This window comes from Sitophilus oryzae, unplaced genomic scaffold (assembly GCF_002938485.1).
Source record: "Sitophilus oryzae breed Bouriz unplaced genomic scaffold, Soryzae_2.0 scaffold_1507_pilon_pilon, whole genome shotgun sequence".
Classification (NCBI taxonomy): Eukaryota; Metazoa; Arthropoda; class Insecta; order Coleoptera; family Curculionidae; genus Sitophilus; species Sitophilus oryzae.
In genome coordinates, this window is record NW_022146178.1 from 2,207,964 (window position 1) to 2,235,788 (window position 27,825).

General features: G+C 31.2%; 1 protein-coding gene across 1 annotated transcript in view; it reads left to right on the top strand.

The window, feature by feature from the left end:
• The window catches only part of LOC115878283 (protein timeless homolog), a 469,464-nt gene that overhangs the window by 364,154 nt on the left and 77,485 nt on the right, over positions 1-27,825 (top strand). Inside the window, exons 11-17 of the mRNA XM_030894737.1 lie at positions 8,829-8,867; positions 8,998-9,085; positions 9,363-9,564; positions 17,772-17,917; positions 23,929-24,011; positions 24,271-24,474; positions 24,545-24,679. Coding sequence (XP_030750597.1) covers positions 8,829-8,867; positions 8,998-9,085; positions 9,363-9,564; positions 17,772-17,917; positions 23,929-24,011; positions 24,271-24,474; positions 24,545-24,679 — 897 coding nt within the window. The remainder of the gene's footprint in view (positions 1-8,828; positions 8,868-8,997; positions 9,086-9,362; positions 9,565-17,771; positions 17,918-23,928; positions 24,012-24,270; positions 24,475-24,544; positions 24,680-27,825) is intronic.

Here is a 27,825-nt window from a genome sequence, read left to right on the forward strand (position 1 = left end):
GTTTTTCACTGGGAGCTGTCATTTTCGAGATATTACTAAAACTTACATTTTAAATGGGACGCTCTGTATTGCTACCTTCCCGTTTGGGAGGTGGGTTCAAAATTGTACCTATATAAAACACCAAATTTTAGTTCAATGTAATTACACAATAAAACACAGATTAACAAGACAGACGTTTATTCAGAGTAGGGTAGCTCATCATTTGAAACAATACAATTTAAAATGGTTTAAATAATTATTACAATAATATAGGGAAATTAAAATGACTATATTATAAATTAAATATTTGCAACAATTGATAATCCTGGTTACCCGTTAGATGACCAGTTAGTGTAACCTAGACTAAAAAAATTACCTACTCTACTAAAATTTAATATATATGAAAAACGGGGTACCCACGATATAAATGATACTTAAATTACTAAATAAATGGTCTTTACTAAAACTAATCAGAAGCAACAAAAAAAAATAGGTACAATATTTATTAAGTACGCAGGAACGAGAGGGAGCTAATAAAGAGTTTGGTACTTAGCTTTTATTCGTAAGGGTCCCAAAAAAAATCCCCTACGCCAGGATCTGCCGCACAACCAGAAGGCCCAACCACGTGGCTTCCCCTTAGCTGATCAATTGGTTTGAACAGGAACCTCGCTAGCCAGTCGTGAAAACCCTCGTGGAATTAAGTTGGTGCGTAAAAAGAAAAACCAAACCAAGGTGCCTAATTTAAAATTAACCCAATAAAAATTTGTCCCACGTGATAATTAATAAACCAAAATTAACTTACCCAAACTGCGGGCGATTTCCTTGGAAATAATACAAAAAATGCAACGCTATTAGTTTCGTCTCAATCCAGCCGTAGCTGTATGATATAAATAATATCAACTAAACGTAGAGAATTATTAACCTTTCCCAAAATCAAATGAAAGGATTTTTCAACTCAAAACGTGACTTCACTGCCAGCGTGCCGAAAAGAAAAGAAAAGGAAATCACCAGACAGGTGGGCGCTTGGAATTTTAATATCGAAACCCCCTCCTGATATAAATTTAGCTATAAAATCCCTAGGTACATCCGCAACCAGTTAAGTACCAATGTTGCAGGAGTAATCCGATAATAAAAGAAACTTAATAATAAATCAAACAATAATAATAAGTTAAATGCAATTACAACTAGATACAATTGATAAGAGTTTAAGATCATTAATAAATAAAAGTATTAAAATAAGTTAAATGCTAAAATTAATTATTTAGAGACTAAATATGAATGAGGTGAAATATGATTTAAGAAAACTTCAAGAAGCTGGCAACACCGTTAGACCCGTTGATGATTTGACGTTTCTGCCCTAACCACAAATTAATTAATCTAAACAAAAATCACAATCAGATTATTTATTAATAATAATTATTGAAGGTATTATTGTTATTAAAAAGGTATGTACATCGTTTCGTATAATATAATTAATATAATATGGTTTCCCTTTGTAGCAACCAAACAACTAACAAAATGCAATGAATATTTCCACTTGAACAGAAGTAAACAAATACCAAAAGTAAGTATATAAAGTGGTTATTATTAATATTACTTTAATTAACGTTATTTTAGATAAATAAGAAGTCTTTACACGATGCATTTACCCTTCCATAACCTGAAGAATAATACCTCAAGATCGAGTCAAAGATATTATTTACAAAATATTACATTTGGCTAAAAATACAACAATATGAAGTTAAATTATGATTTAAAGTTAATGCACATTTACTTTACTTGTAAATAGAAAATAAATAAATAATTAATATGTATTAAGAAATGTACTGTTATATTTTAATAACGTGCCATCTTCAAGGTTATAAATAAAATAATAAATCACCACATTCACCATTTTGTCAAGATATATCAATTAAAATAAATATAAGAAAATTAATTCCCCTTTAAAATATATAACCGTAACAGGCGTTTACGAAAATTGCACCGGTAGGTACCGGGTAACTTTTTTACGTTCGAAATTGATAACGGTATTTTTGTTCCTTGTTCTAATTTTATCACACATTTACCGGTGCATGGATTCGGTTTATAGATTATGGATCGGGATAAGGTCTCGGTAAATGACCGTTATGAGAGAAAACCTAACCTATAAGAGTTTAAAACGCGTTTAAAAAATAAGAGATCACAGACCCATTATTGAAAATCGCCATGGACATGGATGTATTTGAAATTGAGCAGGGGAAATGCTCTGTATGTGGTCTTGAGGGAGATTTGACTGAAATTCAGAACCATTTTGAAGAACATATCAGCAGAGATTTAACTGGAGAATTAGATGAAGAATCTACTTCATTCATCTTTTCATCCAGCTTATAGGCTTAAAGGTTGTGGCACAAAATCAAATTTGATCAATTATTAACTATATATCAGAGGAATCTTTTCTCTATGTTATTATTATATTAATTAGTATAATAAATTTAATCTTAAGATATTAACCAGTTCGTTTTAAAAATATTCTACCAGATTCATATTTGACATAAAACATATGTTTACCGCTGGGTAACGGTAAAGACCGAAGGTATAATTTTCGTAAACGTCTGATGGTTTGGTTTGACAGTTGATGTTGACCAGTGTTGATTGACTTCAGTGTTTGGTGGTACAAAATTAGCTGGTTTTACATATTTAACTTGATTTTCATTATTAGAGTAAAAAAACGCTGGAAAAACAACTATAAATTCACAAAACGATGAATTTTCACATAAAAACTTATATACAGGGTAAGAATAGCGAAGAAATATTTTTTCGACCCCAGAAACCGATTATGAGGTTTTTTTCGCGAAAAAAAAATTGAAGATTTGGAATTTTTGAAAATAGTTTGTAAGCTTTTCTAATCATTCTTTGACCAAAATTAAATTGAATATAACGGTAAGAGGTAGTGTATTTAAAGAGAGTAAATGTTGTTTGTATAATAAAGCCACAATAAGCGACCCTTGTGGACGCACCGAAAGGTTTTCGTACAAAAGGCGGTAATAAAATAAGAGAATCTTGCTTCATTCAGGCCTACGTTTTCTCATCAGCAACCAACAACGCTCCCTTGTAATAGTAATGTTTACGAAGCCGCAAAACTCAGTTACCATTTTAATTAGACCACATGCCTTTCTCTAACTCCTTTGTTAAGAAACGCAGAAGATAAGACGGAATGTAATTTAATTAATTTAGTAATTTCTACTCACGCGCCCTTAAAACCGAAATAACACAATTTAAACAACGAGAGGGAGTGATTCGTCAAAATTATTCCAATTTGCACGAGAGCGAAAAGAGCGACGTAGAAAAAGAAGTCGCTTTCATTAAGCGGCTGAGAAATGTTTTCGAGTTACCGTCAAAAAAAATTAAAATTGGTGACTGATGGTTTTTTGTTTCCCCTTTAAATCACATTTTGCAGAATAAAAATGTCGAGTTTGATAGCAATAAATTAATTGTGAAATAAAAAATGTCTGATATTATTGATGGAGCTCCGAATATTTTATTTGACTTGCAAAAAACGGAGCTCGAATATTTTATTTGACTTGCAAAAAACAGAATAAATATTATAACATTTACTTATCATTTATTTATTTTCATTCGATTTGATAAAAATAAGTGTCAATATGAGACACAATGGTTTGGTTTGACAGTTGATGTTGACCACAAAATAGGACTTCAGTTTTAGGTGGTACAAAATTAGCTTGTTCAGCTGGTTCTACATATTTAACTTGATGACAAACACTGGAAAAACTATAAATTCAGAAAACAGTAAATTTTTACATAATAACTTATATACAGGGCGAGTCTTAAATAAGTGCGAATATTTTTTTTTTCGACCCCAGAAACAAGATTATGAGAGTTTTTTCGCGAAAAAAAATGAAAGATTTGAAATTTTTTAAAAATATTTTAGGAAATTGTTTTAGTTTTTAGTTAAAAAAACCTAATTTGTTCATAATATGGCAACAGAGGTAGTAGATTAAATTTACATGAAAGAAAATCCATAAAAGATTCAGTGGTTCTCAACATTTTATCAAAAAATCATTTTTTTGAAATTGTTGTTTTGGATTTATTTCAAAAACGGTAAAGAGAAAATATGTTTCTTTTATCGTGATCTATCAGCCCTGAAAATATGTGCACTTATTTAAGACTAACCCTGTATAATATTTTTTTCAAATGTTTAGTTTCCAAAACGAGAATTTCTATGCAGTAAGATTAATTTGTAATGTCGACTTTTTTACATTTTTATTATTTTATTTTTTGAAAGTTTTTTATTAGATTTATCAATTAGATAAATACGTATCTTTGTACGTCATTATTATAATTAATATTATATGTGTGTGAATAAAATAAATAAACTAATTAATTAGTTTTATGTAGGTTTCTAATTAGATATAATTATAGACCCGTTATTAGTAGAACTCGTATAGGCGATAACCCTAAATAACAGCAAGTGCACAAAGAGACCACATTTTAATCAAATTAATGGACTCCTTTTTAATTAAGCTAATACGTCTAAGCGGATAGGTTTATATTTTCTAAGCTAATTAAAAACATGACTAAACAATTTGGCTAATCTGTTCATTTCGTAATTCTATGCCTGTTGTACTGAATTCAGAGGTATCACGTTATTTTGTCATAATGTAAGATGTTATGATGAACACGTTCTCTTTTTTATGTGTTTGTGTATTGAAACAAATTTTTTCGTACAATACATTTTTAATTATATCAACATCATACATTTTGCTAACATTTCCTGGTTTTATAGTGTTTATATAGGGTATAAAAATAGTGTACTAATGTTATACTGCATACTACATAATATGTTCATAGGAACTTTTTCTTGTATTTTCATTGGTAGTATCTGTATATACTGATGGTATGACAAACAAACCTAGATTATATTTTCTTAGTACAATCTCGAAAATAGTGCCGTTCGGATTCGTCAATAAGCCATTGATCCTATATACTTGTGAAAAATTAATGACATAAATTACAAATACATAGAGAAGGACTCTTACGCTCTATACAGAATATGACACTGTAATGTATATTGAAAATCGTTCTAATTTTTTTTCAAACAATTAATTTTGCGACGGGGTCCGGTGGCGTAGAGATACAGACTCTCGTCTACCAATCTGAAGGTAGTGGGTTCGAATCCCACACCCGGCGTTTCATCAGCCGACTATTTTTATTAAAATAAAAATAGTTTGGGTACCTAGGTCGACTCAGCCTTAAATGAGTACTTGGGATTCACAATCCTGAGGAAATAATAGGCGGTTAAAGCGTAGTGCTAAGCATCGCCCCAAAAAGTATCATTCTTACTCCTGATAAAACAATATACTATTAAGGCAGGCGGCCACTGCGAGCGAAACTAAACTAAGCCAAGCGAAGATAAGATTTGTAAAAATGAACTCCCATACTTTTAAATATATCGGCGGCCACTTGAGCGAAACTAAACGAAAATATATGAACGAAGATTCAAATCGTAGTTTAGTTTCGCTCGTTTTAGTTCGTGACAGGTTCCAGCGAATTTTTTGCAGCGATTAGTTCTATGATAACAGAGACACAATACGAAAACGCAGCTTACTTAGCTGACTACTAAGAAAAAATCGCTCCCAGTGGCCGATGAAACTTATTTTCGTTTAGTTACCGTTTCTTTCTATATTTTTAGCTTAGTTTAATTTCGCTCGCAGTGGCCGCCTGCCTTTTTGCTTCATTTTAAAGTCTTCCTGCTCTTTATTGGGCCACTTGAATTATCATCAATGTAATTTTGTGTCTAGAAATAAAGAAATTTTCTATTATATAAGCATTTTATATAATAAAATTCTATATAACTTCGTATCATAGTTACTTTTGACTGACTTCTATTCTCTTTTATTAATGTTGTATTAGAAATAATAAATGATTTAATTTTTATTGTCTTACGCTCAGTTTAAAAATTTTAGTCTTGGTAATGAATATTCTAAAAGTAAAGTCCTGCAATTTTAAACAGATCCTTTATCCTTGTCATTGTTTAGCGAACTTTATATGAAATGTCACGGTATTGTGCTCGCAACCAGAGCTCGCTGAAAAATAAATATAATTTTGAGCGACTTAAAAGTTAGACACACACCGAGACTCCACAGTCCTCTATAAGTGTATGAAATATGAAACGAATTAATGAACAAATTACTCCGGGCGGGGTGTTTAATACCAGAAAATGAAATTTATAATGAAGCAACCAACCGCTACTAAATTGAAATTGGCCTCGTAACTTCTAATTTGGAATGTTATTAGATATTTCCCTTTTCGTATAATTTTCATTCGCTTCCGCCATTGTGGTGCGCAACACCCCATACCGCCTATACAACGTTATTTGTATTAAATATTTTATGAGATTTAATGTATTTCTGTAGGATTTAATTTAAATATAATGGTGATTAAATTAATTTCCCTTTAATTACAAGAAAATAATAGTTATAATATTTCTTGAAAAAGTCTGGGTCCTGAAGCCAACTGCATTAGAATTGAAACGGAAACTAATTTATCACTTTGTACTTTGTACCTGTAAACACATTTTCCTAATCACAAAGAAATGCTTTACGTTTTAGGGGGTATATATTTCCTCCTGTCGTCAGAAACAAAAAAAAAGAATAAAGAAAAAATATTAAAAATCTCTTAATCTAACTACTTTGAGGACTTTTTAGTTTAATAAAGTATCTTATCCATACATATACCCGGTGAGTCGCAAAAGTGGCCCACCCCTATAACTTTTTTTATTTTTTTAGTTAAGAAAACGAGATTTGGTATGTTAGTCTATGACATAAATTAGGATTGATTGACGTATTCAATTGTTTTCGGTCACTTCCGGTTTCACCGGAAATGACTACAACTTTTGATTTTTAAATAGCACCCCCGGTATTTTTTTACTTTATTCCATAGAAAATGTCACTCTGAAAAAATCCGCAATTATTTTGAGTACATAAATGCATCTTTTTAAAACTGAATTTCTAGCTATTGTCACAGAACGACCGGTCGCCTTAATTAAACTTCTCCTGTTCCGCCTCTTCGAGTGCCTCTCTTAATTCATAAGTTTTTTTGTAAACCTTGTTGTTAACCATACCGCATAAAAAAATCTAAAATGGATAGGTCAGGTGACCGAGGAAACCCATGCAATTGGTCCACCTCCTTGAGTCTACGTAATTATGATATAAATAATTTTTTAAATAACATTTCTTTCATTGTAGGGGGGGGGGTTGGTGCGTCATAATGAAAGTCATGTTGGAACCACTGTATTAATGCGCGAGTATCTAAATTTAACTTTTCTAACATGTCTTGAAAACCGTTTTCTAAAAAAGGTAACGTTCACCGGTCAACATATCCTCGAAACTGTATGGCCAAGAAAAGTTGAACCAATAATTCTACACGGTCTTCTTCATTTAAAAAAACTCTTATTTACAATTTTTGTTTATGTTAATTTACAAAGATTGGATGTGACAATTTCACATTTCTGAGAGCAACGAAGATTGAACTTGTTTCCATGGTTAACTAAGTGAAATTAGTCAAGAAAGATAAGAATTGGTTATAACTCAGTAATTTTGTGAAAGAAACATATTATAGCTTATATCGTTGAAAAGCTTAAAAAACGGCGCTTTTTATGAAGTCATGGCCAACTATGGTTTCCATTTAAAAAAACATATGTTTGTGTCACATGTCAAAAATGACAGGCTTTAGAAAAAATCGGAGAACACAGTCTCATTAGGGATGTGATTATCTACAACTTTTATCTGAAAATTTTTTGTCTAAAATAGATTATAATGCAATTAGGGACAATTTTTAAAATAGCCAAAATTTGTTTTTTTCGAAATATCTAGTAAGCCATGAACTTTTTCGAAAATCTGAAAAGCGCATATTTATGACCCCACAAAACTGCAATTCTTTCCCCATTTAACTGACTCTCTATCTCCAGTAGTTTCCGAGATTCCCATAGAGAACATCGTAGGAAACTCAACCTGTATATAAATTATTTGTCATTGTCAGTGGTGTGTCATTTAAAAAAAAATGGAATTTTGTTTAGTTTTTAGTTAAAAACCATAATTTCTTGATAATACGACAGGTAACATAGGTAGTAGATAAAATTTACCAGACAAAAAAAAACAAAAAGATCCAGTGGTTCTCAAAATTTAAGTAAAAAATATATTTTTATCAATTTTTTAAAATAACTCGGTTATTTTGGAGATATTGAAAAAAAGAAAATATGTTTCTTTTATCGAGATCTGCCAGCCCTGAAAATATTTGCACTTATTCAAGACTCGCCTTGTATAATACTCAGAAAATCGACAATTGCAAACTTTCATATGAAATACGAGTAGCTCTAAAACTGTTAATAACATAGTTTAAATAATGCATTTGTAAGTTTCACTAGCTCTATAAGGAGAAATCAATGCATGAACGATTCGAGGTATAACGCAAACGAAGTCGCGGGAAAAAGATTGTTTTTTATTAATGCTACATTAGTTCTGTTTACATTTTTAATATTTCTATTATAAAATAAATTCTTTAGAATATTATAGCAAGTTCTAATGCAACTTTATAATATAAAATCTGAAAATTGAACAACTGTTTATTAAATTCCACAATATTGAAATAATATAAATTAACAAATTATCGATATTTTTCTTGAAAAATCTACAGTATTAGCGAAGCATTTCGATAATTTGTTAATTTAAATTGTTTCAATATTGCGGAATTTAATAAACTGTTATTTAATTTTTCGTTAGCTTATGGAGTTGAGCCAAGTAACGACAGAAACAATTCAACTTATAATATAGTATATCCTATTTATTTTTCAGAAAACAATGTTACTCCGGCAGTCAACGTTGGGGAAGATGGTAAGTATTTTTTTTTCGTTTCACTTTATATGCAAATATCATTAAACTGTAGTTTTAAAATAGTCAAAAAGAAATTTGCAGTGGAGATGATAAAAAGTCATATTAAAAATACTGTTGATTTTTTATATAGATGAAGATCAGGAAGAAGATGACGAGGAAGAGGAAGATGGTCCTGTATATAATGAAACTAATTTTAAATTTGAAGACTTTACTAAAAGGTTTGTAAAAATTGTGTGTATATTCAGAATTTTATACTTTATTGATAAATCAATGTATCATCATCAATTTTTTATAGTTTACATAAATACGAATCGTATTTAGGGCAATGTTTATTTTGAATATTAAGGGTTTATAATGGTCTGTTATTTTTTTTAGACAGTAAACTAAAAATTTAGAGGGCGTCGTGAAAGAAATGATAACTTTGTAAATAACTGACATACTAATGTACAATTTCGTGGATATGTTTCTTTTAATTTGATATAAAACTGCTTTTAGACTTCCTCACCCGAAAATTGTTAGAGCTTGCGGACTAGCGTTAAGACAATTCGACAGGAACACAGTCAATGCCAACCATTGCATTGTTAAATTACTACATCGAATTGCTTTCGACTGCAAGATGCCCATAATGGTTTTCCAGTTAAGTATTTTCCGGACTTTTCAAAGGATCTTTCAGCTAAAGGATTTGCCTGAACACAAAGTAAGTAAAGATACGTTTAAATAAGGTAATGCATTTAGTTGAGTCTAGGTTTTGAGTATTATTATTTGAATTATTTTCTAATAATAATATTATAGACATTAATTAATTATTATATTTTTTTAAAAAACAAATGTTTTAAATAGTTACTGTTAAATTTTGTGTCTGGCCGCGGGCAATAACTAGTTTTATATATTTCTTTATCTGGCGACAAGATTTGATATATTATAAATCGTGTTATACAGGGTGAGTCTTAAATAAGTGCAAATATTTTTAGGGCTGTTAGATATTGATAAAAGAAACATATTTTCTCTTTACCGTTTTTCAAATAAGTCAAAAATAACCGAGTTATTTTACTTTCGAAAAAAAATATTCGAAAAAAATGTTTTCCTTAAATTTTGAGAACCACCCAAGTAGCATCTATCTGACTTCGAACTAAATCTGACCTGAAGCGACGCCAGTCTTTGTGCAAATTTAGGTCGGATGCTGGTGATACGACCGGTGACGTCGCTTTCCTATTTAAAAGCGACGTCGTTGGATCCGAGTCGGTAAATCCAACGATCTGTCGACGTACAAAATAACAACGTACCATTTTTATTAATTTCCCAACGTCGTTCCCACGTTGGCTTGCACGACGTACATATACTTGAACTAGCCCGACGTCTACCCGTTGTCCGAATAGGATACGTCTCACTGATAATCCCTAAAGTAACGTCCAATTATATTTTGTTATATTTTATGTTCATATTTATAACCTAATTTACGTATCTCTATTTACGTCCGTAAATACAACCCATTAAGTAGCATTTTTGCGATCTAATGAACATCATGAACATAACCTAATAAAAAGTTTTTGTAAACAAACTTTTTTTATTATGCCTAAAAAACACTAAAAGGCATTTAGACATTCATCTACATTTTACAGAAAGAGGTCGAGGCTTTTGCAAAATAATAATAGTAGTAGTGATGTCTTGCCTCCACCCATAAATGCTTTTATCCGTAAGAGATGCTGCATTACACTGGTGCATCTTAATTTTATTTTAGCTTAGGAAACCAGCAGACCCTTCGTCCTCCTCCCACATGTGAGGTTAGGCTTAAAAAGTGGCTGCCCATTTTTTTTTAAGGAGAAAACAAAATCTAAAATATAGTTGCACAAATCCACAAATCACTGATACGCAAAGTGAGGTTACGTGGCGTACGTTGGAATTATATACGTCATAATACGATTGCCGGTCATCCGGTTTGATGACTTCGGTCGTGTGAGACGACTAATGTTGGAGACCCGGTCGGAATTGGTATATTGGTAGTTCATATTAAGTCGGACACAGAAATCCGCCATTCTTAACAAGTATCCGATTGTCAGCCATTTTAAAATCGTTTTTTGTTTTTAAAATTTATATTCACATTTCGATTTCTAGTAGAATAATATTGATAAGGTTGAGTTTGGAGGAAACCACTGTACAGTTTTATGATTAAACCAGCTAGAAAATTAAAAAAATATTTTGCGAGTTACTTTTTTATAGATATTTTTATTTCATAAATCTACCTAATTTTGAAGGTGCTCGTTGTTTTCCGGAGTATTTTAATCAGATATATCAAAAAAGTGATTTTCGTTGACAAAACTGATGTCTGGATTAATGATTCAGAATTATTATAATATGAAATTAGATAAGCACTTATAGTTATATTCGAGGAGTGATTATAAATCCATTTGTAATTAGGTAGTTTGGTTAGGTTTTTATGTATTCTTGGAAGCGAATATGAAACCAAACGTAACGTAAGTGCTTAGCGACGAATTTTAAGTGACTAAAATCCAACGTAATATGACGTTGGTAATTGGTAGAATTACATTCCCTATCAGGTCAGATACCGACGTCGAGGCGACCCGAATCTCTATTCCCCATTTAGGTGCAAATAAGGTCGTCAGGCGGTCGAACCGACGTTGGTACCCGACGTCGGGTTTATTGAACGCGACGTATACCCGACGTTAGATAACGTCCAAATGCTACTTGGGCACTGGATCTTTTCTGAATTTTCTTTCTTGTAAATTTATTCTACTACCTACTTTGCCATATTATCAAGAAATCGTGTTTTGTAACTAAAAACTAAAAAAATTTGCAAAATTTTTTTCAAAAAATTTCAGATTTTCAATCTGGAATTTTGGATCACCATCGCTGACGCCATTTTTTCCGATCATACTGTATTTACACTTATTTAAGACTCACCCTGTATAATAAATTGATGAATTTAATTTAATTTAAAGTTTGTTCTCTTCTTTTTAGAGCATTTAATTAAAAATTTTTTTTTAAAAGTATATTTTTAATTAATAATTTTATTTTAAACTCTTTATTTGTCTCTTAACTTCTAATCTAACCTTAAAAAGTTAAGTAATGCAAGTTTTTACCTTGTTTATGAAAATAGGTTAGAGTATGATATATTTTTAGAAAGTTCATAACAAGGCAAACCAAATAAAAATATACAGGGTATTCCATTTAAAAAGATTTTGAAATTTACTCCGTATTTCAGGAACTAAGAGCGTTAGGTAGAGCATCTTTAGTTTCACAATAAAAGTAGCATAGTGATGTGAAATCAGTATGTTATAAATTAAATCTATATGCAATTACCCAAAATGAGTACCCTGTACCCTGTACAATATTTATACACCAAGTTAAATAAAAGCTTGTGAAAAGATTTGAGTGAAAATCTCAAGGGGAAACCATACATATATTAGGTTTTTTGTACACTGGACCACACTGTAATGAAATACTATCAAATTTTGATTCATCAGACACCTAAATGTAGATTTTGCTATTGTACGTTATTCCTAGGCTCACCTGATGATGGAGTAGGGCTCCGAAACCGGTAGTGAGAGCAGGTTGATCCACATTATGACAAACACAGCCTGGAATTAAATTTCTATATCAGCAGTTATATGGCAAGAATTGTTATATAATTTTTTGTTATTCCTAGAGTGACACCCTGTGCGAAAGACATTTTTCTTTGCACATTTTACTTTTCTATTCTTCATTCTATCTTCATTTATGATAAAAAATACATATTTCGGCTCCATCGACAACCTTTTCTAGAAAACATATTTAAATCGATTCGGAAGAATTTCTAATGCCTGAGCCCCGGGACCGGGAATCTCATTTTTTGCCTGCTTCGATTGAATTGGGGTCAACAGTTCTGGGAGCTCTCTTAACAGTCAATATTTAAATTTGTGTCGCTTTCGTCGAGCTTTATTGAAGTTTTGAATATCTTTTTCGCTTTTGCGTTTGAATTTTATTACTTCGACTGCGGAGCTGTAATGCGTGCGGTTCCGGGGTTGCGCCAATAAGGACGGGTTTGGGCTTGGCAGATTATAGAAACGAATGTTTCTGGTCAAATGTCGAGATAAGCCGTTCTTTCAATACTGATCTCCGTATAAACGTCAGAATTTTCTAATAAAATTCTGACTTTTATATGGAGATCTAAAGACTCTAAAAAGTTCAATAAAAGCTCTCTATGAAGGTTATGAGAACTATTACATTCAAAGAATATAAAAGTTTAAAATAAGCGTCAAATATAAACGTAAATTTGTATATAATTCTTCTTTGTATACAAGATACAAGTGTATTGTCTATATCTACATTCAACAGTTTTCGAAATATTGCATTAAAAAAGGTAGAAAAAAGACTCAAAGTCTCGGTCTCAACGTTTATACAATGTGAAACTGTTACACGTGTTTCGCTCATACCTATACGAGCATCATCAGACCTAAGAAGAAAGAACCTAAATAAATAACAAATAATAAAAAGGTCGTTATAACTTACATATACAATTAAAATTAATCCAAATACACGTTCACATTTTACAATTAAAACAACACTGGGACGAGGCTGAAATGACCGGCAAATATTTGCCAATAAAAAACAAACAGGAACAAAAAATCAAACAAAATCAAAAATAAAATAAAAAATAGAATAGCCCAGCGGGATTTGAACTCTGGCCTCCCGGGTGGGAACCAGAGAGCAAAGCCACCAAGCTACCATACTACTGAAGTAAAGATTCAGACCTCAACAATAATACACGGCCGAATTAATCTTTCAGATTATTGAAAATTAATGTTGGTTCGAAATTAAAAATGTCATTCACGCACACAAGAACCGGACTTTTTAGCTCTAGTTATTTCCATTTTCTCCAATAAATCAAGTTTTTTATTTTTTTGGCATTCGTGCAGAACACTAACGTTTTCTGAGATGGAAAACTCGTGACCAGTGGCTAATAAGTGGTTCGCAAAAGCCGATTTAGTCTCAGTTATATCCGAATTTCTGTATTTATTGACAATGCTCAGATGTTCCTGTACTCGGGTGGAAATCTTTCTACCTGATTGCCCCACATAGACCGCTTGACAGTCGCCACAATTCAAAGAATAAACTCCCGATTTAGAGAGCCTCTCCGTTTTGTCTTTATTTCTAACCAAATTTGCTTTTAATGTATTAATAGTTTTAAAGGAAATAGATAAATTAAGATTTTTAAAACATTTTGCCAATTGGAGTGAAATATTACCAAAAAATGTTAAATCTTTATACGGGCCTCTCTGTAAATTTTTCGAATGTGTATGACATTATAAGACATCTTGTACCTATTTACAAACTTATAGTAAATCTTGTTAATAGTTCCTAGCGGAAACCCGTTGTTAAAAGCAATTTGTCTTATAATGTTGAGCTCTATGATCTACATGAGCTCTACATATCTAATGAAATATTGCATGTTAATTTTTTTTGACTGTCAAAATGGTAATTTTGGTGCATTTCAGTTGATTTTAAAAATTCCGACCGCAGCGCTCGATACGGCAGAAATTAAAACTGTCCGACTAAAGTATTTCACGCAGTCCCGTTAGCACATTTACAATACATCCTATGTGACACCGATTGCTCGTCTCTACCAGTTAGGAATTGCACTGCGCATCAAAGTGCACTCCAATCCCTCATCGGGCAGGACGAAAAAGGTGCCAAAATGCGCCGCGGGAAACCGCAAAGTGCTCATTATAATATTAATGGTATACCTCTCTTAATCAACTAATGCTTAAATTTTTATGAACATCTTCTAAAATTATAATTATGTACCTTTAAAAAATGTCATTATAGCCGAAATAGCCCCAGTTATGCCACCACTAATAAAACCGGTATGTAAAACTATGCTTGCTACCGTAGTTGAACTCATCTAAAAAGTTTTATTAGCTTGAATAATAAATTATAATAATTTTTTCGTGTATTCGTTATATAAATCCGTTTATTTGTTTAGTCCGCTGTTTACAGTATTCTCCGATTGTGGCAGCACCGACGAAGAATGCACCAAACATATATTAAATAAAAAAATTCTTTTGGAAGAAACATTATTCAGTTAATAGCTACTGTTATCCGACCCAAAATTTGTAATTATAATAAGATTATTATAACGATATTATAAATATAACTGAATTTAAGATATTGATGTTCTATAAAACAATAACACCATATACGGAGTGCTACAAATTCGGGGTACGAGGATTGATATCTCGATAATCGTAATAGATACGAACATTGTTATACTGGGGCAAAGTTGGGCTTTGGAATATTTACCAAGATGTCATCAAAAAAGATTGCTGAGTTTTTTTGGAAAAAAGAGTTTTTTTCAAAATCAATTTTATTTTTTCCTGTCGTTACTTTTTTGAAAATAAAAAAATCAATTGCACATTCTAGCCACTTTATTAGGACTATTTGATAGACGGAGAGCTGGCTACATAAAAAACCTTATCATCGTTACATGGCTAATTTTTTGTGTGAAGTATCCTCTTGTGTAGCCATTATGAAATAGTCATGTCTGCCAGCGCGATCCCGGGGCTTAAAGTGGTGGCGGCCAATCGAAAGGGTGAAATTTTGACACTAAAAATATTATTACACGTGTTATAATTGCGAAAATAGCTTTTATTTATTATTAAGAAACGTGTAAAACTGTTGACAGATATTTTTCTCGTGGCTAAAATGCCGGCATACAACCTGAAAGAGGCATGGAATTTGACAAAAAAAATCATCGTATACATGCATGTCGATTGGAGGAATGTCATGTTTATTTATTTAAAAAGCCGTATGCAAAAGGACAAACAAAATAATCGTGGCTCAATCAGTGGTAGACAGTTATAAAAAACGCAATATTACTCTACAGGGTGAATCTTGAATAAGTGCAAATATTTTCAGAGCTGGTAGATCTCGATAAAAGAAACATATTTTCTTTTTACCGTTTTCCAAATAAGTCGAAAATAATCGAGTTATTCAAGTTTGAAAATTTCAAAAGAAATTGATTTATTTTTAAATAATTTTGTGAGACACCAGTTTTTTTTCTGTACTTGCATCCATTATTTTAGTGTCGTATATAGCCATAGAGTAAAGCCGTAAGCATGATATTTAGGTTAAGAAATAATTATACCGCTGGTAAATTTGCAGTGAGCAGGCAATTCTAAACAGTTTTCTAAAATATACAGAAAAACTTAAAAATAATGCACGATTTTCTACATCTTTTTATGCGAAAAAAAACTCAGACGTGTTCCTGGGGTCGAAATATATAATATCACCCTTAAAAGTATTTTCACTTATTTAAGACTCACCCTGTATAAGCGTTTTCAGGAAACGCTGGCCGTTTTATCAATTGAATCATAATATCTGTAAGTCTGTAAAAAAATTACGGTGCAGATATCGACCCAGAGGAAGACTCGTTTGTGAGAGCGGGGATCTGCAGTACGATGAGTCAGATACAAATAGTGAGACAGAATAGTAAATTTATGATATCTGTTTTGAAATAATAAAAAAATATATATTTATAATATAATCGTATACATGAATTATCTATACTTTAATGGATGAGGCGGCGAGCGTTCCTTGAAAGGGCTAGAGAGTAATATCGCGCTTTTGATAACTGTCTGCAGCTGATTTAGCCACGATATTTTTGTCTGGCCTTTTGCATACGGCTTTTAAAATAAATAAATATGACATTCCACCAATCGGCATGCATGTATGCCATATTTTTTTTTCATTCTTCAAATTTCATTTTTAATAATTTTCGAGATAATTTTTAAAATTTCATGCCTCTTTCGCGTTGTCTGTCGGCATTTTAGCGACCAGAAAAATGTCTGCCAACAATTTTCCACGTTTTTTAATAATAAATAAAAGCTATTTTCGCAATTATACCTCGTGTACTTAAATACCTTTACTATAAAATTTTTAGTGTCCAAATTTCACTCTTTCGATTGGCAGGCCCCCGCTTTAAGCCCCGGGATCGCGCTGGCAGACATGACTATTTCATAATGGCTACAGAAAAGGATACTTCACACAAAACATTAACCATGTAACGATGATAAGGTTTTTTTTTATGTAGCCAGCTCTTAGACTATGATAGTATTTTTAGATTTTCAAATTAGCTGATAATTTGTGAGATACAGAGGCCAACTTTTTTTTAATACGGACCTGCATTTTTATTTCAGGTTTTGAAAGAACTCAGTCCCCTGGGTATAATGATATGCCACACTTATTTTTTTTTGTTTCGGACATTTGAATACAGATAGCCCTAATAAAGTGGCTATGAGAATGTGCAATTAGTTTTTTAATTTTCTAAAAAGTAACGACAGGAACAAATAAAATTGATTTTCAAAAAAATCCGTTTTTCCAAAAAACTCAGTAATCCTTAAAATGTTTTAACACTTTTCTGATGGCATCTTGGTGAACATCCCAAAGCGCAACTTTGCCCCAATTTAACCATGTTCGGATCTATTACGATTACCGAGATACCAATGTTCGTATTCCAGAATTTGTAGCACCCTGTATAGGTGATCCTATATAAAATAAATAAATTAGCAGCTAGTTCCGTTTAAAACCAGCAAGTGAACAATATGCAACTGGAAGTAATCTTGTATCTGCCCTTTGTATCGTAAAAGAAAATTGATTAAATTCTTTTTACATTTAAAACTAATTTATATGAAAAATTTATCCTTAAAAATAGTCCTTAAATTTTACGATATAGAGTAAATGTCGAACCTTTGAAAATATTGTAATTGCAGTAGGTTAATAGCTTCGGCGAACATTCTTGATCGAAACTTGGCCAGGTACTTGGAGTAATAAAACCACTCTTTTGTTACGGTTCCCAATAAACACGCCAAACATTTCCACTTACTAAAACCGACCCAAAAACTATTTCAGGAATTGGTTAAGTTCGCAACTTACATCGTGCGGCAATTCATAAAAGTATCCGAAACTAACAAAAAAGTTTTCATGGAGGCTTTGTTCTGGAAGTCCAGCGGGGAATGCTGCGAGATCGAGAACGGATACAATATGTCCGATGGAAAGTAAGTAAAGAACAACTTAGAGAGATAAAATGAACTGTCTCTCCTTTTTTCTTTTTTTTTCTTTTGTTTGTCTTTATAAACGTCTCTTGTGCAGGAAAACTTTGTTTGCTCCTATTTTTCCGTTCTTCGAATTGCAAAAGAATTTTTGTTGAGGCAATTTAACTGATATTCTTCAATTTACGATATTTGATGAAATATTTATAGCTATTTAAAAACAACATTAAAATTTTAATTAGCTAATACAGAGCGATCAAAAATGAAATTGTTGGCTATTCTGATTTTGTTCGTTTGGTTTATCGACTGTTATTACTACCGTCCAAACAAATTTATTATATATTTATGTATAGGTTCTTCTTTAACATTTTAAGACAGAAAAAAATATGACGTTAATTAGTATTCTATTAATATCAATCTATCAAAGAATGAAAACCAAAATATATTTTCATAGAAACGCGTTTTGATTTTTAGAACTTCAGGAAGGGCATAGGAAAAACATCTTATTCTCTTCTTAGGACTTTAGGAAAACAACTAAATCAACCATATATTCATGGTTATTTAACGTATTATTTCTGTAAAACGATATGGGAATTTGGAAAGGTATAAACGGAATTAACCATTTGGGAATAAGCAAAAATGCCAAACGCATTGAATGAAGAACGCATTTTTTTCACAATTTCGATAACAAAAAAATGTTCCTCTTGTCAATCCGAGGACATTTTTGAAGATAGTAGTAGACCGGACATGGGCACGCCGCATATTACATCTGGATTATGTAGAGAATATATGGTCGGCTTTATGACGAAAAGGCGTATCTCGATTTTTTCTACTTTTTAGGAGAGCAATTTAAAGAAAATCACTTACTTTATTTGGCCAATAAATGTAAAGTCTTTAATTTTTTAATAGTGTTTTTGTATTAACACTTAAACGGAGACATTGAGGAAACGTTCTGAAGATAAATTGAGCGTAAATTCTAATAAATAATTTATTTTTAGTTGTTTAATAGAGATAGGCCTTTTTGTTATAATAATAATAAATTTATTTCCGAACGAATAGTATACATACGCCCATGTAAAATAAATTTAAAAATGACGGTAAAGTGTTCTTAATAAGAAAAAAATGATACAATATTCACATTATGGAATACTTACAAGAAAATACAATACATACATACAAGAAAAAATCTGAAAATCGCCAAAAATCAGCAACAAATATTTTTAAATACTTTTATTCGCGTTAGATTAGATCAACTGAAAACAAAGACAATTTTCATGCCAGAAGCAAAGACAATAATCAATTAAAATACTCTTATCTAGCTTATTTTAATAATATTGTTTTTCAGACAAAAACGCATTCTTTTAACTAATATATTTTTAGTAATTTTTTAGCTAATTGAGGGCATTAATTCAGGGTATTTAAACTCACGGTCCATATAGTAAAAACCAAACTAAACAAAAACAAAACATGTTTCTTCATTCGTTTTTTTTATACAAATAACTGTGGAGTAACAGTTTCTGTTTTCCCTGTTCAATGATAACAAATTCAACTTCCATTCTACGTGTTTATGCTGGATGATGATAGCAAAATAAATAAAATTTTCCAAAAATTGGTAGGGCTGACAATGCCAATGGCCTGACAATGATAATGAGATGAAAATTATTGTATTTTTCGGGCAAGTTTTTGGTTCTAAAATGTTCTTAGAGAAATTATGATTTCGGGAAATTTTCCATTAGGGCAATTTTCGTTTCGTTATTTTGCTTTCGATAAAAATTTTCCTTTTATTCAGCCATTTATTATCGGACAATCTTTTGCATGCCCGATACAGCTATGTGCAGTGTCTAGCTCATTCTAACAATGGTTTTTGGCAAAAAATAGACTCTAAAATCACACTGTAAAAGAGAGCTGCTGCCATGATAGAAGTTTTATTTTGTTTCAAGCAACCGTCAGAAAATAATTAGGTAGAATGGTGTGATTTTCTCTCGCATGCATTTTCATAACTTCAAACAAAAGGACCTATCTCAAATTCCATCTTTCTTGTAGCATAACAATTGGTATAACAATAATTGATATTACAAAGAGCCCTATCTCAACATACGTCTCTTCGTCATAACGAAGAATTGTAGTATTTGAGATGAGGCAAATTTTTAAACTAATATAAAATGAAAAAAGGTACAATATTGAGAGGCGCAAATTCGCTATGTTAAAATATGACCCATTGGGCATGTCATGACGTTGATATCTCAAAATCGCCAAAAATCGAGATAGGCCTTTTCGTCATAAAGCCGACGATATGATCTAAGATTCTTTTTTGACTATATCCCAGTACTATATTGTAGAATAGAATAGGCAGGATTGATCTGAACAAAGCAGTAAAGGATTTTTTGCCTTTGCAGATGAAAGACGCCGTTTGAACAATTTGTCTTCAAAGATATTTTTTTGTCAAAGTCAAATGCCTGCCGTAAATAATGTATGCGAACTATAAGCGATTTTTCCTTTTGGGAGAAAAATAAAGTTAGCTACTGTAAAGGTTTCGGGCCATTTCTTGAGAAACTTTATCGCACAGAAAAAAGTTAAGCGTAGATTTACGCGGCTTCCTACATTATAAACGACCGTTTGTAATTTTTTATTCCCTTTTTCTTATCAAAGTTTTATCGCTTTATAGGAATATTTTCAGAGGCACGGTGGAGATGACTCCACTGTTTTCGTAGCTTGGGGAAATACAGTGAGTGCTAGTTTTGAACTTTGCAGAAGGAATAGGTACATAAACATTAACGAGTGCTTTTCTTTAAACAGAAACTTTTAAAGTGTACCTAGGAGATACGAATTAGATATATTAGTTTAGGTATAAAAGAATTACAAAATAACGAATGAACAGAACTTTTACTATTTTTACTTGCTTTCCTCTATATTATAAAACCATTTACCTTTGTACAACAGTTATTTTTTATACAAGACGATAAAATGGTATTTTACGATAATGCAATTTTATCGTCGTGTATAAAACAATTTTTTTTTCCATAGCGAGTTACGTTTTAAAAGATATTCAGAAATTATTATTTCAAGGAATTTATTACGAGTAGAAAAAATATTGTGCTTGGTTGGCGTTGGTTTCTATTATGGAGTCTAAACGGAGGAGGCGAATCGAACGCAAACATTTTGGGTCCAGATTTCATGATCTAAATGAAGTTCGAAGATCGCCGTTAGGGGCGCTTGTGATGATAGGGATACTAAAAATACACAGCTTCTTATGGCAAGAATAACTATTTTGTTATAAATTATAGAGCCATGTTAATATTTGGACATATTTTTACCAGAGTTAGCTTTTAGAAACGTGTTTTTTTCGAATTGAGCAATGTGCGTGGGTAAAATTGTGAATACGATACTTTAAATTTGAGTTTGAAAAGTTAGTTAGGTTATATCAGATGCCGGTTTTAGATATTCTTTTCCTAAGTTGTTATTATAAAAATGTTTTATTATGGGGTTCTATTTAGTGCATACACGGCCGAAGAAAAATATAAGCTGCTAAAGTAAATGTTTCCTTCAACTGGTGTACAAAAAATATAGAAGTTCCAGCAACAAACGTATCACCAGTTCAACCTTTGATTTGATGTAAACAGTAATTGTTCCTTGATGAGAAATGTGAATTAAATAGTTTATGATGTGAGTGTGTTAGTGATTTATTAATAATTTTGCTGATGCACTTTAAAGTTTCATCCACTTTACTATTAATACAAGTATGAGGTAGGTTTGTAAATAAAATAATAAGTCAAGGACTAACGTATGATCGAAAAAAACGGCGTCCAGTTGGCTGGGAAATGAACATCTTTGACATTTGTCATATCATTTTATCATATTGTATGTATTCCTTCATATATTTATTTAGGCAGGCAGTAGTATAAGGGTAGTATCTATGAGTAGTATCGACTGACTAGTGAGAAAGAAAATATAGGAACTAGTGAGGTTGCAGTCGGAAGGGTTTGGACTAGAATTAATACACTTTGTTAATGGTCAATCTTTCGGAATTTATTTATTCCATCCTCAGGACACTGAAATGGAAATACATGTTACAGAAAAAAGGCTATAAAAGTCGTCAAGAAGAAAGAACTTACTCAACGTGGTAAAAAACCTTCTCTAAAAAAACTGCATTAAAAAATAGGCTTACAGGAAACATTGAAAGCATTGAAATATTAAATTTATTTATTTAGGAATATAAATACATAACTTTTATTTTGATTAATTGACTAACTCCAAATAGCTAAATTTAATAAATGTAATATACACCTGAATATACAATAAAGAAATTATCTACTAATAGTAAAATAAATTATCTACCCTTATCTACTGATAGTTCCGTTTTGGTTCCGTCAACTAATTTTGTCTAAATAAGTGCATAAAACACATCACTACTGCGAAGCATCTGCGAAGTATTTTGTCTGGGGAACTGTCCTTTGCCAATGCTGTAGCAAGTTAGGATGTCTTTCTTCTTTGTCGATGCTAGGATCCTAGTCATCCTAGTAAAAGAGATATACCTAATTATTAAACAAATTTAAAAAAATATTTTTTCACTATTCGAGGTAGCTGTTATTTTGAAACTACATTTTTGAAGTGTAAATAATGTTTAATATTCACTTTCTATAATATTCAAATAATATTTAATAGCAATGGTTGTTAATATATATTATTAATATCTACTTATTTAATAATAGGTAATTTAAACACCTAGTAGCACATATATAATAACATGTTAGTAGGTATTAAAGTATTAAATTATTATTTTAGGCTCTCTAGGTTATGTCATGCAGATGTTCGATTTTGGGCTATATTCTCTATTAATATGATTTTTAAATAAATCTGTACACTGATTATATATAATTTTAATGTTTTTCTTAACATCTATCATAATTTTTTTTAAATAAATAATCATATTACTTACATTAGGAGCTTTGAAAAGTTTTGGGTTACTTTTCTTTCTTCGCTTTTTTTTCATTGAAATATCCACTTCTACAGCCAGATACTGAACTATTTCTACTGTATAGTTTTTTTTTTCACAATGCTCATTGTTATACTGCTAAAAGTTCAAAAAATTAACTATAATTTTAGCAAAAACAAACTTAAACCGTATAATAACAATGAAAATATAGTATCCCTATCGATCGCAGTGCCTCTACTGTCAAACCGAGGAACCTACTTAAAAGTGGGGACAGAAATTTCAAATATGCCCATTGCCGATATACCTCCTTTTTTAAACCCTCCATAGTTTCTATGTAATTTGACAAATAAATGAAGCTGTCTCTTTAGTTGTCAGTTTTGAGTCAATATTTTTTAATTCTCTTTCGTGTCGATTGCTGATTGAATTGGAGCCAGAAATGGCTCAAAACGCAATAAGTAAATTACCAACAGATATTCAGGCTGAGGCGACAAACGCCATATCTAAACTACTTCCATTTAAATCCTGAATAACTTATGAAAAGGAATACAAAAATTTTCAAAAATGGAAGCAATTAAAAAACGTGCGAGAAGAAATAAAGTTTTTAACCTATCCTCGCTGTAAAGTATCATTTAATCCTTTGATTTAATCTACTCTTGCCGTTAAAGTACTATTTTATCTACTATTTTTGATAGACATAAGGCAGTTTTAACAGTTGCTATGGAAAAAATACATTTATTTGCTTAAAAATATAAATATTTCAATTTTATTTTTTTCTGCTAAAATTTTAATTATCTATTGATTCATTAAATGCATAAGATATTGATTTTCTCTTAACGTCTATCTCGCTTGCTAAAATTAATTTCAAGTTAAAGTTAAAACTAATTTTACCACTTTGAAGCATCATTATACAGTTCAGAAGTTGATCTTTCCCTTTTTGAAAGAAAATTTGAATTTCATGTTAAATTAGAAATTTGATCTTGATCTGAAATCAGTTATAAAAATTTTAATTTTTTCATATCTATTGATGTTTGATGACACTTTATAAATGGTTAAGATTAAATTTAATTAATTATCTTTCATTTAGGTTGAAATCAGATTGGACTGATGAACAGGAAGATGAACTAAGGCATCTTTTTATGGAATATCAAGAAGCTCCCAAAGATGAAGGTAATTTTTTAATAAAAACTATTGTTTTTAACATACCAATAAAAGTGTTTATTTTATTATCGGATATATATTTAGATCTTCTGGTTTTATCTAACATAGTCACTAGATTTAAATTCAATGGGCATAAAATGTTATATTGTTGCACGTTAAACACAAATTTGTCTAACCAAGAAAAACATATCGCTGTCATTACTGAACAATTTTTAACTGATCCTACAACATTTTTACTCAAACTAATTTTGTATATTAAATTTTTCAGATATTGTTGACTGGATTACTAATAATCTAGTGGATAATACTAGATCTCGAAGACAAGTGTTGAAGAAATTAAAAGACCTTATGTTATTGGTTGATTATAAAGGCAAAAAGAAATCTGGTGCTGCTTCCAGGCCACCGAAGGTATGGACTCAGGACGAAGAAAATAATTTACAAGAATTATTTGAGTTATTCCGGGATTCAAATGGTAATGCATAAGTATTTTAATCTTAATTGTGTTAATTGTAAATAAGTCTTAAATTGTTGGTATTTTTTAGACGTTCTTGGAAACATCATGGATCAGCTCGAGGTTCCAAGACCTAAAAATAGAGTGGTCGAGAAACTTCTAGTGATGGGGTTAATTCAAGATAAACGAGAAGTGTACAAGAAAAGATCTAAAAAGAGCACGAAATGTAAGTTAATATATGGGTTGTTTGGGTTTTGGGAATATTATATTATTATTAAGGGGGGGGGGGGAGTAGTATAGATCAAACAATCTAAGTAAATTAAGCTTAAGATTTTGCAGTATATATTATTTATTTTATCTTCCAAAGCAAGAATACAATAAATTGAATATACTAGATATACTATTAGGATGTTAACGTTTACATGAAAATATGTTTTTGTTGTTCTATGAAGATAGCTATATGAAAGAAATTTTAATTGTTAATTGATTACTGTTTTCGAACAAATATATTGAATTTAATTTGAATAATGGTTGTGACGATGTATTTTTGATGCTACTGAAATTTAAAATCCAAATTTTGTTTACTGGATTAACTGGAAAACATTCATCAATCTTTTTCATGGTTATATAAATTCAGAATAATTTTAAAATGCTAATCCAGGTCATTAATTTCTTTAAGCGAAAAACACTACTCTTGTTGGTTGGATAATGTAAATATTTTACAAACTATAGCCATACATTTTTAATTTTTTTTAATAATTTATGAAAGTGGCTCACTTTTAGATTACATTATGAAATAAACAAAATAAGGTTTTAAGTAGTTTGTAAGTTTTAAATTTTCACGTATCCATAAAAGGACACTTTCACCGAACCATTGCAATCATGGAATAACTGACTAAAAGTCACTTATAATAAGATATTTAATAGAAAAATCCTAACCACAACAATCCGCTTTTTTTCGCGATTTTTGTTCGACGAACACGCTCTGCGCCATTTTCCAAAAAATGAAACAGAAAAAATCACGGTCTTTCAAGAAAATCGTGACACAATTGACGACGAAGATCAATGTGCCGCGACGACAAGAAATATATAAAAGGAAAAGAAAAGCGAGGTATCTTCTATCGATTCTAAACAAAAAAAAAATCACTATAATTTTTCATCGCATTTTTCTTTCAGCAAGTTTTAGTAAAGTCTGGAAAATATATCATATTTCGTTTTGTTTCGTTTCGTGTTCAGATTTTTGATTTTTTATTTACTTCATAAATTTTTTTTTCAATATCGGTTAAAAGTATTTATACAAGGACTAATCAGTATTAAATTAGAATGAAAATCAGACTTGCCACTCGTTTAACACCATCTATTACTTTTCTTTTTTCACGTAAAAAAAGTATGAAGACGTATGAATACGTCGATCAATCCTAATTTATGTCATATACTAACATACAGTATTGGCCAAAAGTGGATGAACCAATACCAATAATTGCGAAGAAAATCAGATTTGAGGTGTTAAATATCAAAATTATTTTATGTACCTTTGTATGTTAAAAGTTTAATACATTCTCACCAAAATACTACAAACAAATATAAATTCTTCTGTTAGTCTTATTATTTATAGATAAGAATTGGCAAATATTGCTTTTTTGTCTTGGACAAAAGTAGATCAACCAAATATTTTTAAAAATCGTTAGTTTCATTTGTTCTGCTTTTATGAACAATTGCGATTTAAAAACATTTGAGCTCTTGTGATATATCATGCCACGTGGAATTAACTTTTCTGCAGATCTTAAGTTGCGAGTAGTGAATGCTTTTAAGGATGGTTTGAAGCAATCGGAAATCGCTAAGCAATTACGCCTTGGAAAATCAGCGGTACATTATATTTTAAAGAGATATAATGAGAGAGGAGATGTCTCTATAAAAAGAAAACCAGGACGCCCTAAAAAAGTTGGTCCCAATATGATAAAAGCCATAAAACGAATTTCTTCACAAGATCCATTTTTGCCGTCAACGAAGATAAAAGCAAAACTTGAAGAAATGGGCTATCCACCAGTGAGTACAAGGACGATTATCCGACGTAAATTAGTTGACCAGAAGTTGTTTTCCCGAAGACCCGCCAAGAAACCACTGCTATCAAAATAAAATTTGAAGGCCCGATTAGCATTTGCCAACGAATATCAAAACTGGACTGTGGCACAATGGAAAAAGTTTGTTTTAGTGATGAATCAAAGTTTAATTTGGTATTATCAGATGGAATTCAACATGTAAGAAGACCTCCCAACACACGATTGCTACCAAAGTACACGCGACCCACTGTAAAACATGGTGGGGGCTCAATCATGGTATGGGGGTGTTTTTCTGGGGTATGGGATGGGGCCTCTCCATAAAACTGAGGGCATAATGGATCGGTTTGGCTACAGAGACATTTTACAAAACCTTTTAGTGCCTTATTTGGAGGAAAAATGCCAGTTGTACACTACTTCCAACATGATAACGACCCGAAACATGCCTCACAATTGGTTAAAAGGTTTTTGGAAGATGAAATGGTGACTGTTCTCAAATGGCCATCGCAATCCCCAGACCTGAATCCAATAGAAAATTTATGGAAAATTTTGGATCAACACATTAGGACCAAATTCTACAAAAATAAGCAAGAATTATTTGCAGTTTTGGAAGAGTCTTGGAAAAATATCGATTTTTCTATAATTGAAAATCTTCTGGGATCCATGCCTAAGCGATGTCTGAAAGTAATTAAGAATAAGGGTTATTACACTAAGTACTAGTAAATTATAAGTTAATTTTTCAGTTTTTGTTAACATAAGATTTTTTTTATTAAATATATATTTTGTTCATCTACTTTTGTCTAATAGTTTTTTCAATTTAAATTTTTTGCTACCTTATTAAAGCACATTTTAAAAAAACAATGCTATTTATTTTTATAGCACTGACACTAGACTTCAAGTAAATATAGCTCAAATTTTTTAATTTTAAACATATTAGGAAAAACCCATTATTTTAACAAAGTTCATCCACTTATGGCCAATACTGTACGTAACATATCAAAAGCAAGAATTGCAAGAAGTTATGACTGCACTGTGCTCTATTAGTGAAGAATATAGCTTGGAACTAAACAAACGGAAAACCAAGACGACGATTGTTGATCGCTTCCGCAACAAACAACCTGATGTCCGATCCGTGGCTGGATACGAAGTTGTGAGCCAGTTCAACTATTTAGGTTCCATGATTCCATGACTATACTTTGGAGGATGCGAGGCTGAAATCAGGTGCAGAGTGGCAATGGTGAGGAATGCAATTATAAAGCTGATTAAGATATGGAAGACTTCAGCAATCACATGAAAAATTAAACAGCGCATTGCG